Source organism: Euleptes europaea, chromosome 6 (assembly GCF_029931775.1).
Source record: "Euleptes europaea isolate rEulEur1 chromosome 6, rEulEur1.hap1, whole genome shotgun sequence".
NCBI classification, from domain to species: domain Eukaryota; kingdom Metazoa; phylum Chordata; class Lepidosauria; order Squamata; family Sphaerodactylidae; genus Euleptes; species Euleptes europaea.
Genome location: NC_079317.1, coordinates 22,710,089 through 22,725,321, shown reverse-complemented (window position 1 = coordinate 22,725,321; position 15,233 = coordinate 22,710,089). Strand labels below are relative to the sequence as shown.

General features: G+C 40.6%; 1 protein-coding gene across 1 annotated transcript in view; it reads left to right on the top strand.

Annotated features, from left to right (window-relative positions):
* Positions 1–691, top strand: part of C6H14orf132 (chromosome 6 C14orf132 homolog) — a 41,629-nt gene extending 40,938 nt beyond the window's left edge. Inside the window, exon 2 of the mRNA XM_056852093.1 lies at positions 444–691. Within this exon, the coding sequence (XP_056708071.1) occupies positions 444–668 (225 nt within the window). The 3' untranslated portion in view covers positions 669–691. The remainder of the gene's footprint in view (positions 1–443) is intronic.
* Positions 692–15,233: the final 14,542 nt, after the last annotated feature.

Genomic DNA, 15,233 nt, shown 5'->3' with positions numbered 1-15,233 from the left:
GAATTCTGCAAGCTCAGAAAGATTGGGGACCCTGGCATACAACATGGTTCGCAGTCTTCCCTTGCTTCCCAGCTCAGGCCAGAAGTAAACTGATGTAAGCTGGGTGCAGAGCAAACACATACTACTTAACAATGTTCCAGGATCAGAGGAGCATGCCTATTATCTTAGGTGCTGTGGAACAGAGGCAGGAGGTGTTGCTGCAGTTTCCTTGTTTGTGGGCTTCCTAGAAGCACCTGGTTGGCCACTGTGTGAACAGACTGCTGGACTTGATGGGCCTCAGTCTGATCCAGCAGGGCTTTTCTTATGTTCTTATGTACCTCCACAACACATTGTTGTGATTCTCATAATTGCATAGGCTTTTTTGCATAGGGTACAGATCTATATATAAAATGTGAATCCCTTTTCGTATTTTAACCCTAATGTTCTAAATTCTACTTCCACAGATTCCCGTTATGGGGGGAGCATTTATGGACTCACCCAATGAGGACTATAGTACGGAATACTCCTTATTTAACTCATCTGCCAATGTCCATGCAGCTTCCTCGATGCAGAACCAGCCGGAAGAGGCATCCCGTTCTTCAAATGATGCCATTTTGTTATGGATTGCAATTATAGCAACAATTGGGAACATTGTCGTTGTCGGAGTTGTGTATGCATTCACGTTCTGAGAGAGAAGCAAGAAGGCGGCAGAAGGAAGTGGGCAGTCAATGCGCTGTCTCTTATGAGTGTGTGTTTATATATGCGCACATTCATATACAAAAATGTATATCTTTATAAATATATGTAGTTAAATGCTGTTTACTACATAAGAGCAAGTGTAATAGTGGGTGGGAAAAACTCCTTGAGAACCTATAAATGGTTTGGGGGTGAAATAACTAATTAACAGCATAGCTAACAAAGTGTAAATCTAATGTGAAGGACCAGTGTGAACAGCAAACAGCAGGGGATTTATTTTCTGCTGGCTAGTAAACCTGGTGTTTGCTTTTCTACATTGCTGTAGTTTTTGTTTGTAATTTGCCCCGGTGTGGATTTGAATTTCAAACACATAGATTTGTGTATAAATGCCTTGTCTGTTTCATTCTGTGGAAACTTAATTCCCTTGTTCTTCAGAGGCACAGGACATGTGAACATGACATATGTTCTCATTTTGTTTTTAAAGTTGTTGTTTTTTTAGGAAGATTATGGCAAGTCAGCTTGTGGGACAGGGAATTGTTTACTGCAAAAAGCCATGTGATACATATGGGTCATGCCATGAAGATATATCATAATCAGCTTGTAGGTATTTTGATTAGCTTCCATGTACTTCATCAGCGGGAAAACAGAAGTAGTTTAAATGAAAGCTGTATCGTAAAATGTGTGTGAATTTGAAATGTTGACTTTGTAACAGGTGGAGGAAGTGCAGAACTTTATAATAAGAAAGCATTTACAATTATGTTATTAATAGGTAACTCCAAGTCTGTGTAATCCTGCATCCTGTTCGTCACAGTAGCCAACCAGCTTATCTTAAAGGCCGTAGGCGCCTCCCACTGTTGTAGCCCAGCCAATGGAATTTGGTGGCATACTCCCTCAGAAAAAAGTGAATAGCCATTGAGAGGCCATATAAATCACCTCTGAAAGCCATCCTGAATTAATGTCCGTAACCACTTTGTGGCAATGAATTCCTCAAATTATGTATACGTTGTGTGACAAAGTATTTGGTAGAGCCTTTTGATGATCTTCTGTTAAAAAACCAACAACAACACAACAGTTCCCACAATCTAAAATGTCTGTCAAGTTCCCACATTCCCACTGTGTGCACTGAATATTTGGGATCTCGCGGAAGAGAGCCGGAAGTCCTTGTGTGCCTGATACCTATTTCTGTCTTCCGGTTTCACAAAGATTTTTGTACCGTATAAAATGGCATGTCTAGGGGGACAGGGGTGGGTGGGTTTTGCACCTGAAGAATTGTATTTAAGATGATCTATTGACTGCGGCCCCAGAAAGCAATTTTCTCTTGGATCGGGAAATTGTTTTCTCTTCCCAGCCCCCCCCCCCATGTTTTAAACCAAATGTAATTATTTTTCAGGAGCACTTACATATCTAGGCAACATGCTGGTTCTGCACATTTAAGGGACCATTGTAATTTTTAAAAACGAGCAATTGATCTATGTCAAAAATGTCACTGTAACTATTTTGAGCACAGAAATGCTCTTAAACTGCACCTCACCTTGTTTTTAAACGTAGCCACCAGTGGACCTTTTAAACCTTCATGAGAATCCTCCCCCCCCACACACACACACACACATACACACACACATACAATCTGAAATGATACCCCGACAAGCTATGAAATGGTCAGCGGCTTGAACCTGTGAATCATTCTACAGTAGTTACACAGAAGCAGAGCCTGGATCTTTTGCCCCAAATGAATTTTAATGTTGATCCACAGTCAAAGATGGAGGATAAGCTCATAGGGCTCCAAAATGATGGGGAAAGTGCCAATTGAGACAAAATGGCAGTGGGGCTAGTGAATATTTACAGCAAACTTCACAAACAGACACAGATAGGCTGGCAATATATTTTTATGTGTTTGTGTTATTTATTTTTTCCAGCCAAAGTCCCCAGTGTTGTTCTGATCGTGCCAAAGGTACCTGCTTCTGAACCGAATGCCTGAATTTCCCAATTCCCTCACAGCTTTCCATTTAAAAGAACTAATGAAAAGTAAATGAGTTCAATTCCACATTCCTGGTTGTTTCTGAGAGCATTGCCAGCTTTATAATTAGATTGATTGGGTATTCATAGATGTTTCAGTCGCTCAGTAAAGATTCTGAATCTGTACCACATCTTGCAGTGAAATGGCCTTTGCATGGTCAATAGCTGAGAAAAGTTATTTCACCATGGTTACACTCAATTGGAGAATGCTTATTCTTACCCAGTGGAATTCCTGTGCTGTTTGATGAATTTGCCAATACAATGCTTCACTTAAGCTAATTTGTGGGTTTTAATGTAAGCTCAATTAGCAGAGTTTGTGTTTATCTGCTGAAGGATTGGACTAGGTTTTAAAAGAACATTCAGACTTGAAAAGGAGCAGAATTGAGCTAATTGGGATAAAAACACCAAACTGTATTTAAGTCTGACACCAGATTGCCATGTGATCTGACAGGAAGAGTACCATGATATCAGAAAAGAGAGGAAGTAATCATTGCCCATATTTTCTGTCGCCACAATTCTGTTTGGTCAGTCAAGAGTCTTATGTCTCAAAGAGATAGCTTCCGTTGCCTCTCTTTCCCAGTATATTTTCTTGTGTCCTGTAATGGTGTGCACTAGGCAGAATCTAACCTCATCAATCTGCAAAGAGCTTCTAGAGTGACCAGCTGTAATCAGTGGTCCTACTGGGCTTCCACCATGCCCTTGACCAACTTCCCTGTCCATCAACTACCTTTTTAATGTGTGTAATATCAGGCCTGAAGAGGACTTTTGTCCAACTACAGAGCTGGCTCCCTACAATTTGATTTTCAAATAAGTCCTAATAAAGAGACCACAGGAGTTATGAGAAATGCTATGATCTACATTTTACTCTTATGTTTTTGGGCTTTGATTTTTTCAGGCTGATTTGCAGATGCAGTTCCTGTTGATCTGTTCCACGCAATTGAGTATGCAGAGAAATCTCGTAGCTGAGAAATATTGGTGTGAAGCAAATATATGGACATTGACATATATTAATTGGCATCTCCAGTTAAAAGGACTAGGCAAATAGGTGAAAGACTTCTGCCTGAGACCCTGGAGAACCGTTGCCGGTCTGAGTAGACAATACTGACTTTGATGGACCAGGGGTCTGATTCAGTATAAGGCAGCTTCATGTGTTCATGTGACAAAAGGGTGGATGCTATTTAGTTTGCGTGCAGCAGAAGTGAACTTTCCCACATCTCCTCTGTCACTGTTGTGTCCATTGAAATAGCTAAAAATGTACCCCTTTTCCCCTGACAGAAATGACTTTCGCCAGCAGGAAATATGGCTAAAACCACCCCAAAGTGATTACTGGGACTGGAGTGACAATCAGCTGCGACTGCAGGAATGGCTGTGTGCTATCTCAGTGTACCATTTAGCCCACGTAAATGTTCCACCATGCATGCATACAACCCAAGTGATGTGAACAACACACATGGCTCTCAATTGGGGAGGGACCATGTCTCAATGGTAGAGCATCTGCTTTGCACACAGAAAATCCCAGGTTCAATCCCTGGCATCTCCAGTTAAAAGGACCAGGTAGCAGGTGATGTGAAAGACCTCTGTCTGAGACCCTGGAGAGCCACTGCCAGTCTCAGTAGACAATACTGACCTTGATGGACCAATTGTCTGGTCCAGCATAAGGCAATTTCATGTGTTCAAATGACAAGTACTTGTTATCAGCAGTTTATTGGGCTAGCTTGGAGTGGAGTAAAAATTGAGCATTCATGGAATTTTCTGGTAGGCAGAATGGAAAAGCAGCAACACTTAAAATAATTGTGCTTTGCTCTGTATACAGCAGAAATGTTGTTGCCTTCCCATTTCACCTAATGAAGATTCCATGATACCATAGTTGGTCCAATAAAAGATCTCCCTCCAACTATTTTGAATTTCATTGGTCACTTTGAGGCCAGTATGACAGCTGCTATTTACAAAAACTCTGTAGGCATGCGAACCATGTTAAGTGCCAACTCACTTGAATAAAAGGTGAACTGGCATCTGCCAGGGTATGCCAGACTTTCACAAAACATTTCCCACTCCCATACTGTTTGGAATTTGAGCATCTATGAGTTGCCAAATTAGAATGACAGGTTTTGCTCAGTGATGTATTGTAGATGCTTCCCTCTCCTATAAAGAGCCTCTTTTTTAATATCCAGGAGTTATTCACAATCCTCATTACTTCTCCACAGTTTCCTGCAGAGAGCTTGAGAGTTATTAATGTGCAGAGAAGCTCTCTTTTCACACCATGCCCCTGAAAATTTAATTTTGCAGTTTCCTGCAGCTAATCAGAGAAGTGGAGTAAGCCAGTGAAATGCATTTTAAAGGGGGGGAGGGACATGGGAAAATTATGCCCTTCCCAAAACGTTTATGTGCTACCCACAAGCTTGTTAAAATTCTGAGTGTTCCACCATCATATTTTCATTTAAAAAAAAACTTGCTATCATAACAAGGTTAAAGGCATGTTGGGAAAATATTCATAGTGGCTCAGTGGTAAATATGTTGCCAAATGTTTCCTTGGATCCTTATGAACCTCTCTGTACTTAATGACATTTCTCGTTTAAATATTTGTAGTGGTCCAACTGAAATAGAAATAAAGCAGGTTCCTTTATGGAGCTGACTTCCAACTATAGCTGAGAAGCTGGTCAGTTACCTGATCAAATATGGTCAAATGACTATCTAAAATTGGTTTTGTGGTCAAATATTGTCAGCTATTCAGCACACTAACAAACACCTTTGTTCATGTGGCAGCCCTACCCTGTTGATTGCATTTTAGGAGTATTTCATAGCAATGACAGGAACACTATCTAACCCTTGACAGAAGTAATATGTGATGTAGCAAACACTGTTCCTATAGTCTTACCCTTACTAGGCTCCTTTGCACCACTGTTTTAAGCAGGCTTTGATTCTAAAGTTGTGAAGAATGTTAAATAGATTTTTAATGTGCATATGTAATGTGGATAAATCTGTGGTAAATGGATTGTTTATTTTTCACAACTCCGCAAGACGTTTTGTATATTCTCACTTGCAATATTTTCTGCAGTCTGCTGGAAATTGTTAAAACATTTATGAAACTTCACACAAAATGCCTCCATTTTGCAAAGCATGGCCTTCAAACCTTTCTTATAGTATTTTAAAACAACTATCTCATAGGAAGAAGGATGCTGAAATGGCTACACTGGCATGCCATCTGAGATGAAGCCTGTGGCAATGAATGGTTGTGCTAACCCAAGTTACAGAGGGAGAAGACAGGCAGAAGGATGTCTGGACGCTGTTGACAGAGCTTCTTTGATGCGGGGAAGGCAAGACAGATAGAAGGTTGGTAGGAAGGAAGGGTGGTTAAAACAGTAGCTTAGGAATGGAGGGGAGCTAAGGAACAAGAGTAGGCAGGAATGGAGAATTGGATGAAGAGACAGTCCAAGAGAATGATGAAGAGTATGAAAGGGAAACATGCTGGAAGAGAGGATGGGCAGAAAGATCATGACTGGAAGTTGCAGAAGACTGAAGTTCACATATTGATATTAAATAGCGGAATTTCCATCTTATCAATTGCCCAGTGATATTATCATTCTTATACTCTCTCAGTCTTTGATACTGTTTTCCTTATACCAGTGGATTGTGGGGGGAGGGGGGGGACTCACAGGGGAAGCCTACAATTGTACTTTTTATCTTGTAATAATTGTTCTACAGAAACTTTTATTCTTGTAATAAATTGTTCGAGATATGGGGAGGGGCTGAAAAGGGTTCTGTGTTTATCTGGGGTTTGCATAATGTCTTGTATCCATGAGTGGTTTAAGCAAATCAAACATGTAGCCTTTTTTGACTACTGCAGTGTTTTTTTGTTTACAGGCCTCACTATTTATTATTATTAAGATACAATGGGACTGCTTTTGTTAAAGTACAATTATATTTGTGATTTTTTTAAAAAAAACATTAAAGTTATCAATGTTTACAAAAAGTTATATTTAATTCCTTGTCTTTGTGAAAATTGGTGGGTTGACACCATCGTTAAAGGCTGAGCACAGCTCCTCACGCTCATGCGATCAAAAAGGAGGACGCAACAGACTAACACAGCTACTCCAATGGAATACAATTATAGTCTTTCCCAAACCTCCAATGAAGTTTGGTAACTGGGTTGTAACTCATTGTTTCTCGGTTAAAATTAATGAACTTAGGTTTTTTTAAAAGTACAAAAATATTTTTAGGGTGCATAAAAGTACAAACTATCCACCCACAGAGGTGCCCTGACCTCGTACACATGAAACCACCTTATACCAAAAACCTTTCTTGCCTTGGATTCTTTTATCTACCACTACTCATACAGCCATAGCCTTGAGCAGAAAACAAACAAAAAAATGCCTTATGTAGTGCTATTCTTCTGATATTTAATTGTTGCCGCTATAAATGTTGCCACAGACAGAAATGCCACAGACATTTTTATCCAATAATAGCCATGTCACCTGTGCCCTTGTACCACCAGATGTCTCATTGGACATGTCCAAATTTTTAAATAAAGGAGTAATTAAAGTGGACCTCAGCTCATTAAATATTGGACACTCCACGATAATATGTTCGATAGTTTCAGCTTTGTCATGTGAGCATCTACATGTTCTATCTGAGTATGGCACTTCGTTATATCTGCCCTCCAGAACCACCAAAGGAAGGGCATTCATTCTTGCCAACGTAAAAAGCTCTTCTGAACTTTGGTATTGTCAGGCGATAGAAATACTTTGGCAGTTGCTTCAGAAGGGCAATACCCAAAAAGGATATAAAAGAGCATGCAAAATTCTTCAAAGGGAACAGCCATTTCTGTGGGTATACAATTCAACCTTGCAGGACATTTGATCCCGTTCAAAAGCCCAAATGAATAAGACTATTATTATTTTCATAAAAGACAAAAGCAGCTGGGCTAAAAGGGAGGACATTCCGCAATACTGGAGCAGCCACTGAGCAGACCATATTTTTGCATTCACAAAAGATAATGCCCTGAGCAAGGCCCTATGGGCAAACGTAGGCATGAGCCTCTCAGGACAGTAACTGGTACTATTTGTGCATTGGGAATCTCAGTGCAGCATGCTGTGCATAACTAAGAGCCACAAGGCAAGACTGTCTTGCATTGCTGGTGCCACTTAGCTAGAAACAGCTACAGCTGAATTCACTACCCCAGTCTCACTTTGTTCCCTGCAAAAAGGAAGCGAGAAAAGGCTCATGATAAACTGGCTAACAGTTCTGGCTCAAAGCAACACCACCATACAGTAAAGCTTCCCTCCCTAAGCTCACCATGAACTTTTGGCTCTCTGGTTATTTGTTTCTGCTTATCCTACAGTCTCTATGAGCCGGCTTCCAGCCCTGAATGATGTTGGCTCCAATTTCTAATGCTCACATGTTAGAACTTTTCAAATGCCTCAGTTTTACCCATTTTTTTTAAAAAAAATATCTAAACCTGTCTCACCATTGTATTACAATAAGGGATCTTTGTAGACCAATCTGTGTCTGTAGCTGTGGTGGATGAAGCAAAGAAGAATTAGCTATTCTAACCATGCCACACATTGGGAGGCGAGTCACATAACCCAGTCTGCAGGGAAGGGAAGGGAAAATAGAACAACTTGCCTGAACCACCATTATAGGATGATCAAAATTTTATATCCTTTGTTAATTCTGTGATACTTTAGATCCACAACTTTACATCAGCAACTAAGTTATGGGAGAACCAGGTCGAGATGGAGATGGGAGGCAGAAGAGCAGGAATTCACCCTTAGCGGTAAACTGTCTGAAATCCTATTCTTGCAGTCCCTTGAGATATCACTTCTTTCCCCTAGCTTGGCAAGTGGTGGGTGGGCCAATTGGTACATATCAGAGGCCTGGTTTATGGCCTTAGACTTTAGATGCTGACTTCTGTTTTACAGCCCTTTCAGAGCTGCTTCATACATTACAGTATGCTTCTTGGTCAGTTCTGCCCAAAAACAGCTCTGTGTGGGGTACATAACTGGTATGTGGCATACCGTGTAGATCAACCCTATCCCAGGCATGGCTAGGACAGGTATGGAGGCTCTCCATCCATGCTATAAGGCCAATTCATGCAATGATTGACTTTTGAATATTGTGACTAGGGGTGTGCATTCGGATACACCCAAGGCAAAAAATATACTCAAACAATACCATTGGTATTTTGGGGGTATATTTGGCATCCCAAATATATTAGATAATTTTTTTGGGAAACTGAAAAAATGGTCCTGAAAAATCCCGGAAATATTTGGGATTTACTGGGAAGATCTGGAGCCAGAGTTTGCACGCTCCTGGGGACTGTTCCCCCCTTTTTTACATTAGGGGATCCGTTTCAAATGTCAGAGACTTGCCACATTTTCAGGAGAATCGAAGGACAAAACGGCCATGCGTTAACAACCTTTGTCAGTTTTAAGAGCTAGGTTGTTGGGTTGTTGTTTTTGCCAGAGTTGCTTTGTGTTCTCTTTGAGGTTTTTACAGTGTTGCTCTCTGCTCAGTGCTTGGATTTGTTCCACTGTAGATTCACATTGGTTCTGCTGGGCTTGCACTGCCACAGTAGCATTGGGTTTTGCTGTGCATTGCCATTTGTTCTGCTGGGCTTGCAAAAATGCCCCCACCTTCCATTACTACTGTAGAGATTCTCTGGTTTGACATTGGTTCTATTGGGCTTGTGCTGCCACAGTAGCTCTGGGTTCTGCTGGGCTTCTGTACATTCCTATTGGTTCTGTTGGACTTGCAACAGTGCCCCCTGGAGTTTCCACTGCAGAGATTCACCTGGAGAGTGTTAAAAAAATTAAAATCCTACTTCTGCCTAAGGGCAGTCCAGCTGCCTTGATGCGGGCTGGACTTGGCTTTCCTTTAGTAAGGGCTCAGGTACATGTCGCTTTAATTAATTTTGGTGTAAGCAGATGAAAGCCCCAAGCTCCCATCACTCAAGGCAATGTTTTGCCCTTATCCAGAAGGATAGCACCTGGGTCACTAGATATCCTAATATTCTTTTTTTTTTTTTTTTAAAGATTTTATTTGTATAAATGAAGGGGTACAGGAAAAAAGGGAAGGATAAATCGTTATAAGTATAAAAACAATACAATATTAAAAAAATAAGCTCGATTATATACAGCAATTTCTGTACGGCAATAAAAGAAGAAGAAAAAATTAATACAAAGTGTCATTCAATTATTCTACTTGTATTGGTATTCTATTGTATAAAGGTCTGAAATTTACTCAACAATTATTTAAAACTAATTAGATAATACACAACCAACGTATTTCATTCAATTAACTAGAATTCATATAAGTATAGAATGACACCCACTTAACATCAAATTGCTCTGTAAATTCACTAAATTTTAAGTTTAAGTCGAAAGTCATCTTAGCCATACTGGCATACTCTAATAGCTTTTCTTTCCAGTCTTCTATTTCAGGTATGTGAGTTTGTTTCCAAGTTCTAGCAAGAACCGTTCTAGCTGCAGTAGTAGCATATTTAAAAACATCCTGAAATTTCAAAGGCAAGTTTGGTGGCACTATACTGAGTAGATAGAATTTGGGATCAAATGTTATCTTGGTATTTAACATCAACTGAAGTTCTTGATGAATTCTTTTTCAATATGTTTGTAACTTTGGACATGTCCACCAGACATGAAAATAGGAACCATCCGTATCTTGACATTTCCAACAGGCACCTCTTTTTCCGGGAATGGTCATCTGGGAAAGCATATTGGGGGTCAAATACCACCTATAAAATGTTTTATACCAATTTTCTTTAACTTCTTGGGAGACGGTATATTTCAATTCGGAAGTACAGGGTTTTTCCCATGAATCCATATTAATCATTTGTCCAAAGTTTTGCAGCCATTTTATCATATTGGTTTTCACTTGTTCTTCTTCTGTATCGTATTTCAAAAGAAGCTTGTAGATTTTTCCTAATAAATGTGAGTCATTTTTGGATGTTATCTGCTCAAATTCTGTTAGTTCACGAAATGGCTGAGGATAGGAACAGTCTTTTTGTAGGTTAGACCTCAGTTGTAAATAAGTCAGCCAGTTCAGTTTTTGAAATTTTTCTTGAAGATTGATCAAGGTCTTAATTTCTCCTGTAGGCTCTATCATTTGATTATAAGTAAGATGGACGCCTGGTTTTAGTTTAACGTTGTCATGATAGGCTTCAACTGGCGACATTATGGATGGTGGAGAAGGACTTATTCTCTTTTTGTATTTTTTCCATACTTTCAATAGCGCTATTTTAACGTCGCAATCTTCTGGTGCTTTGTCTTTTTGAATTTTTGTTGTAGAGTCCCACAGAACTTTGTGAAAACCTTGTCCAAGGTCCGCTCGTTCTAGGATAACATGTCTGGTTTTGGGGTATTTTATCCATTCTGTAATCCAAGTTAGACAAGCAGCATGATAATATAATTTAAGATTAGGTAATGCTAATCCTCCTCTTTTCCTTTCATCTTGTAACACTTTGAATCTGATTCTCGGTTTTTTCCCATTCCAAACGAATCGGTTAATTTGTTTTTGCCAACTTTCTATTGTTCTGTCTGGAATATCAATCGGCAGAAATTGGAATAAGAAATTCAGTCTAGGAAGTACGTTCATCTTTATCAACGATATTCTGCCCAACCATGAAATGTTCATTTTTGACCATAAACTCAAGTCCCTTTCTATTTTTCCCCTTTGGAATAAAACCAGTTTGATCTGGATGTACCAGTTTGCCAACATGTTTTTGAAATCTTTTGGTGATCATAGAAACAAAGATTTTATAATCGATATTCAGCAATGAGATTGGTCTATAAGCTTGAGGAAGATATTGATCTGTGCCTTCTTTTGGAATCAGAGAGATATGTGCTTCCTGCCAGGACAGAGGAATCTTACCATGTTTAATTACCTCATTGTAGAGAGAAAGTAAAACCGGAGTCAGTTGTTGTTCGAACAACTTGTAAAATTGAGGTGTTATACCGTCCGGACCAGGTGCCTTATCTGATTTCAGATTGTTTATGGCATCTACAATTTCCTGAGTCGTTATCTTCTGATTGAGACTCTCTTGGTCTTCTTTTGGTAGTTTAGGTAATTGTGCATCTGATAAGTAAATTCTTAATCCTTCTTCTTGCAGGTCATCTTTCGCGTATAATTGCTTGTAATAATCAACAAATATTCTTTCGATTTCTTCTTGCTTGTTATAAATTATCCCATTAGTCTTAGCGCCAATTATCTTCCTTGTCTTCTCTTGTAGTCGAAGTTGGTTAGCAAGAAAACGACCGGGTTTATTTGCTCTTTCAAAAAGTCTTTGCTTGGCATATCTGATTTTTGTTTGAATTTCTTCTGTTTCTATCAGCTCGATTTGGTGTTTGGTCATCTTAATACTATGTAATGTAGTTTTATCTAACTTGGTTTGAACTTTTTTTTCCAATCTTCTTAATTGATCTTGCAGATCTTTGAGTTTCTTCTGTTTATCTTTTTTTATTTTAGAATTCAGGGCAATCATTTTCCCTCTAATAAAAGCTTTGCTTGCATCCCATATAACAAAATCAGACATACCTACAGTTTTATTTATTATAAAAAACTCCTCCACATCACGTTTGCATTGTTCAAGTGTTTGTTTCCTCCGCAGTATTTGGTCATTCAAACGCCATCTTCTGATCCCTATTCTGCCTTTTAACAAAGTCAATTCAATTGGGTTATGATCTGACAATATTCTTGGTGCAATCTGTATCCTTTCCACACTTGTTATCATTGATCTGGAGATCCAACACATGTCAATTCTTGAATGTGATCCATGACGATTTGAGTAAAAAGTAAAGTCTTTTGTTCTAGGATTCTTCATTCTCCATACATCAATTAGGTTAAATTCTTTCATTAGTTTAAGAGCATTCTTCGGCAATTTTCCAGATGTACTATTGTGAGTCTTATCTATCATTGGGTTCACAACTGCATTAAAATCTCCTATGATTATAATTTCTCCTTGATGACATTCTGCAAGATTCTTGAACAGTGTTTCGTAAAAGGCTTCCTTGGCAGTATTCGGAGCATAAATATGAGCTATTGTGAAACAAATTCCATCTGGCCCATGAAGAATCAAAATTTGATAACGTCCATCTGGGTCTGCTGTATGGGTCTTAACGGTCAAGATTTTCTCGTTAATATAAATAGCTAGGCCCCTCTTCTTCTCTTGAGCCAATGCAAGATAGGGAGTTCCAAGATGATCCCATCACTCAAGGCAATGTTTTGCCCTTATCCAGAAGGATAGCACCTGGGTCACTAGATATACTAATATTCTTAATCAGCATTCTTTTCTAGTTTACTCCCGGGGGTTCCCCAGGGAAGATACCCCTGGAGAGCTGGGGGGAGGAGTTAGACTCCGAAGACCATGTTCTTGCAAACAAAGGATGTCCATTTTTTGCGAAACCAGAAACAATTCTGGGTCATAGAGTAACCCTGCATAGCATCCGATATCTGACAAGATCAAGCTAGCCTGGACTATCCGGTTCACGGCTACCATTCCAGATTGCAGATGAGCAATTGCAGGTTTGAGTGCTCTTCCTCTGGGTGGGGGGGACTCTCTATGTATAGGAAACTGTCAAGTCAGAGAAAAGATTAGGCTAGGCTAAAGTATTCTCCCTGACATTGTCTTCTGGGGCAAGGAAGTTATCATGGAGGGAGGAATTTTTAAACATGCAACACACACACCCCATTATGGAATGGTACAGTCCCAGGAACTCTGTACCATGTAATTTTTCCACATGTATAATACCAGCTCTAAGATCTATGTGGTTATGCTCATTGGGATTCTTGGCTCACAACAATAACTTACAGATTCTCTGGTTTTTCCTGAGTTGCAACTTCCCATGGCTATTTGTGCACAACCCACACGCTGCCTATTTGAACTGCCAGTGCTCCCTGAGGAGAGGACCACACCACATAGCCTTGAGACTCTGTTCTGACCCATGAGCCTTCATCCGCAAGTGCTGCTGTCGGCACCTTGAAATGTGCTGACCGAGTTGGTTTACAGTAATAGGCTTCCTCAGAGGAATCCTGACTGACGGAAATATTACACTGAAAGCCAGTGTGCCAAATCTGCTCCCTGTTGAGATAAACACTAAATGACGTGCTTCTTTGTGCTGAAAAATAATTCCCCCTCAGCATAGTAAGCCTAGAAAGGCTTTGAAGTTGTGTTAGTGGTACAAAGATGTGCTTGATGAAACCCAAGCTCTATCTAGCTTAACACTCCGCCTCCCCCTGTGACCAGAGAAGTGTCTTTAGGGAGAACACAAGAAGGGCACAACAGGGGTAATCCCCACTTCTTCCATGAACATATATGAACACATGAAGCTGCCTTATACTGAATCAGACCCTTGGTCCATCAAAGTCATTATTGTCTACTCAGACTGGCAGCAGCTCTCCAGGGTCTAATCCCCGAGATGCCGGGGATTGAACCTGGGACCTTCTGCATGCCAAGCAGATGCTCTACAACTGAGCCACAGCTCCTCCCCTATGGAAGCTTGCTGGGTGACCCTGAGCCCGTCACAAACTCTCAGCCCAGCCTATCTCACAGGGTTGTTGCTGTGAGAAAATGGAGGAGGCGAGAACAATGTTCTAAGCTGCTCTGAGTCCCAACTGGGGAGAAAAGTGGGATATAAATTTTAAAAATGCATGCCTGCGGGTTTGCTCACAGCATTTAGCACTCAAAATGTTGTCTTCTGAACATGGTGGCAGCATGGATAAAGACCCTGCCAACATGATAACAGTTTCAGGTGGGTAGCCATATTGGCCTGCAGCAGAAGAGCAAAATTTGAGTCCAGTAGCACCTCAAAGACCAATAAGATTTTCAGGACATAAGCTGTTGAGAGTCAAAGCTCCCTTCATCAGATACCAACCAAGCAAACTTTGAAAGGATATCAACAAAGGGAGGTTCGGCTCTCAAAAACTTACACCCTGGGAATCTTGGCAACCTTTAAGGTGCTAATGGACTTGCCTCTTACAATAATAATAGCCTGTGAGCCCCCCCCCTTTTGAGTGTTCATATCCCCCACCCTTTCTTCCATCATGCTCTCTGCACTGCTTCCTCTCAGGCCTCAGAATTGGGGGTTGGTAGGATGCTGGCAATGTGCCACAGAAGAAGAGTTGGTTTTTAATGTGCCAATTTTCTCTGCCTTTTTAAAGGAGAATCAAACTGGCTTACAACCCCCTTCCCCTTCTCGCCCCACAACAGACACCTTGTGAGGTAGGCAGGGCTGAGAGAGTTCAGAGAGAACTGTGACTATCCCAAGGTCACCCCAGCAGGTTTATGTGCAACCCAGTTCACCAGTTTAGAGTCCACCGCTCATGTGGGGAATCAAACCCGGTTCTCCAGGTTAGAGTCCGCCCCTCTTTACCACTATACCACACTGGCTCCTTCCACTTTTCCCCTGGAGCAGCATTGCACCTCACTGCCTAGTGTTGTATTGCCTCCATGGCTTGCCTGCGGAGCTCTCCTTTTATTTCTCCCTTCTGTCCCACCTCCTCCATCCTCAAGGCACCAATCAGCCAGCCTT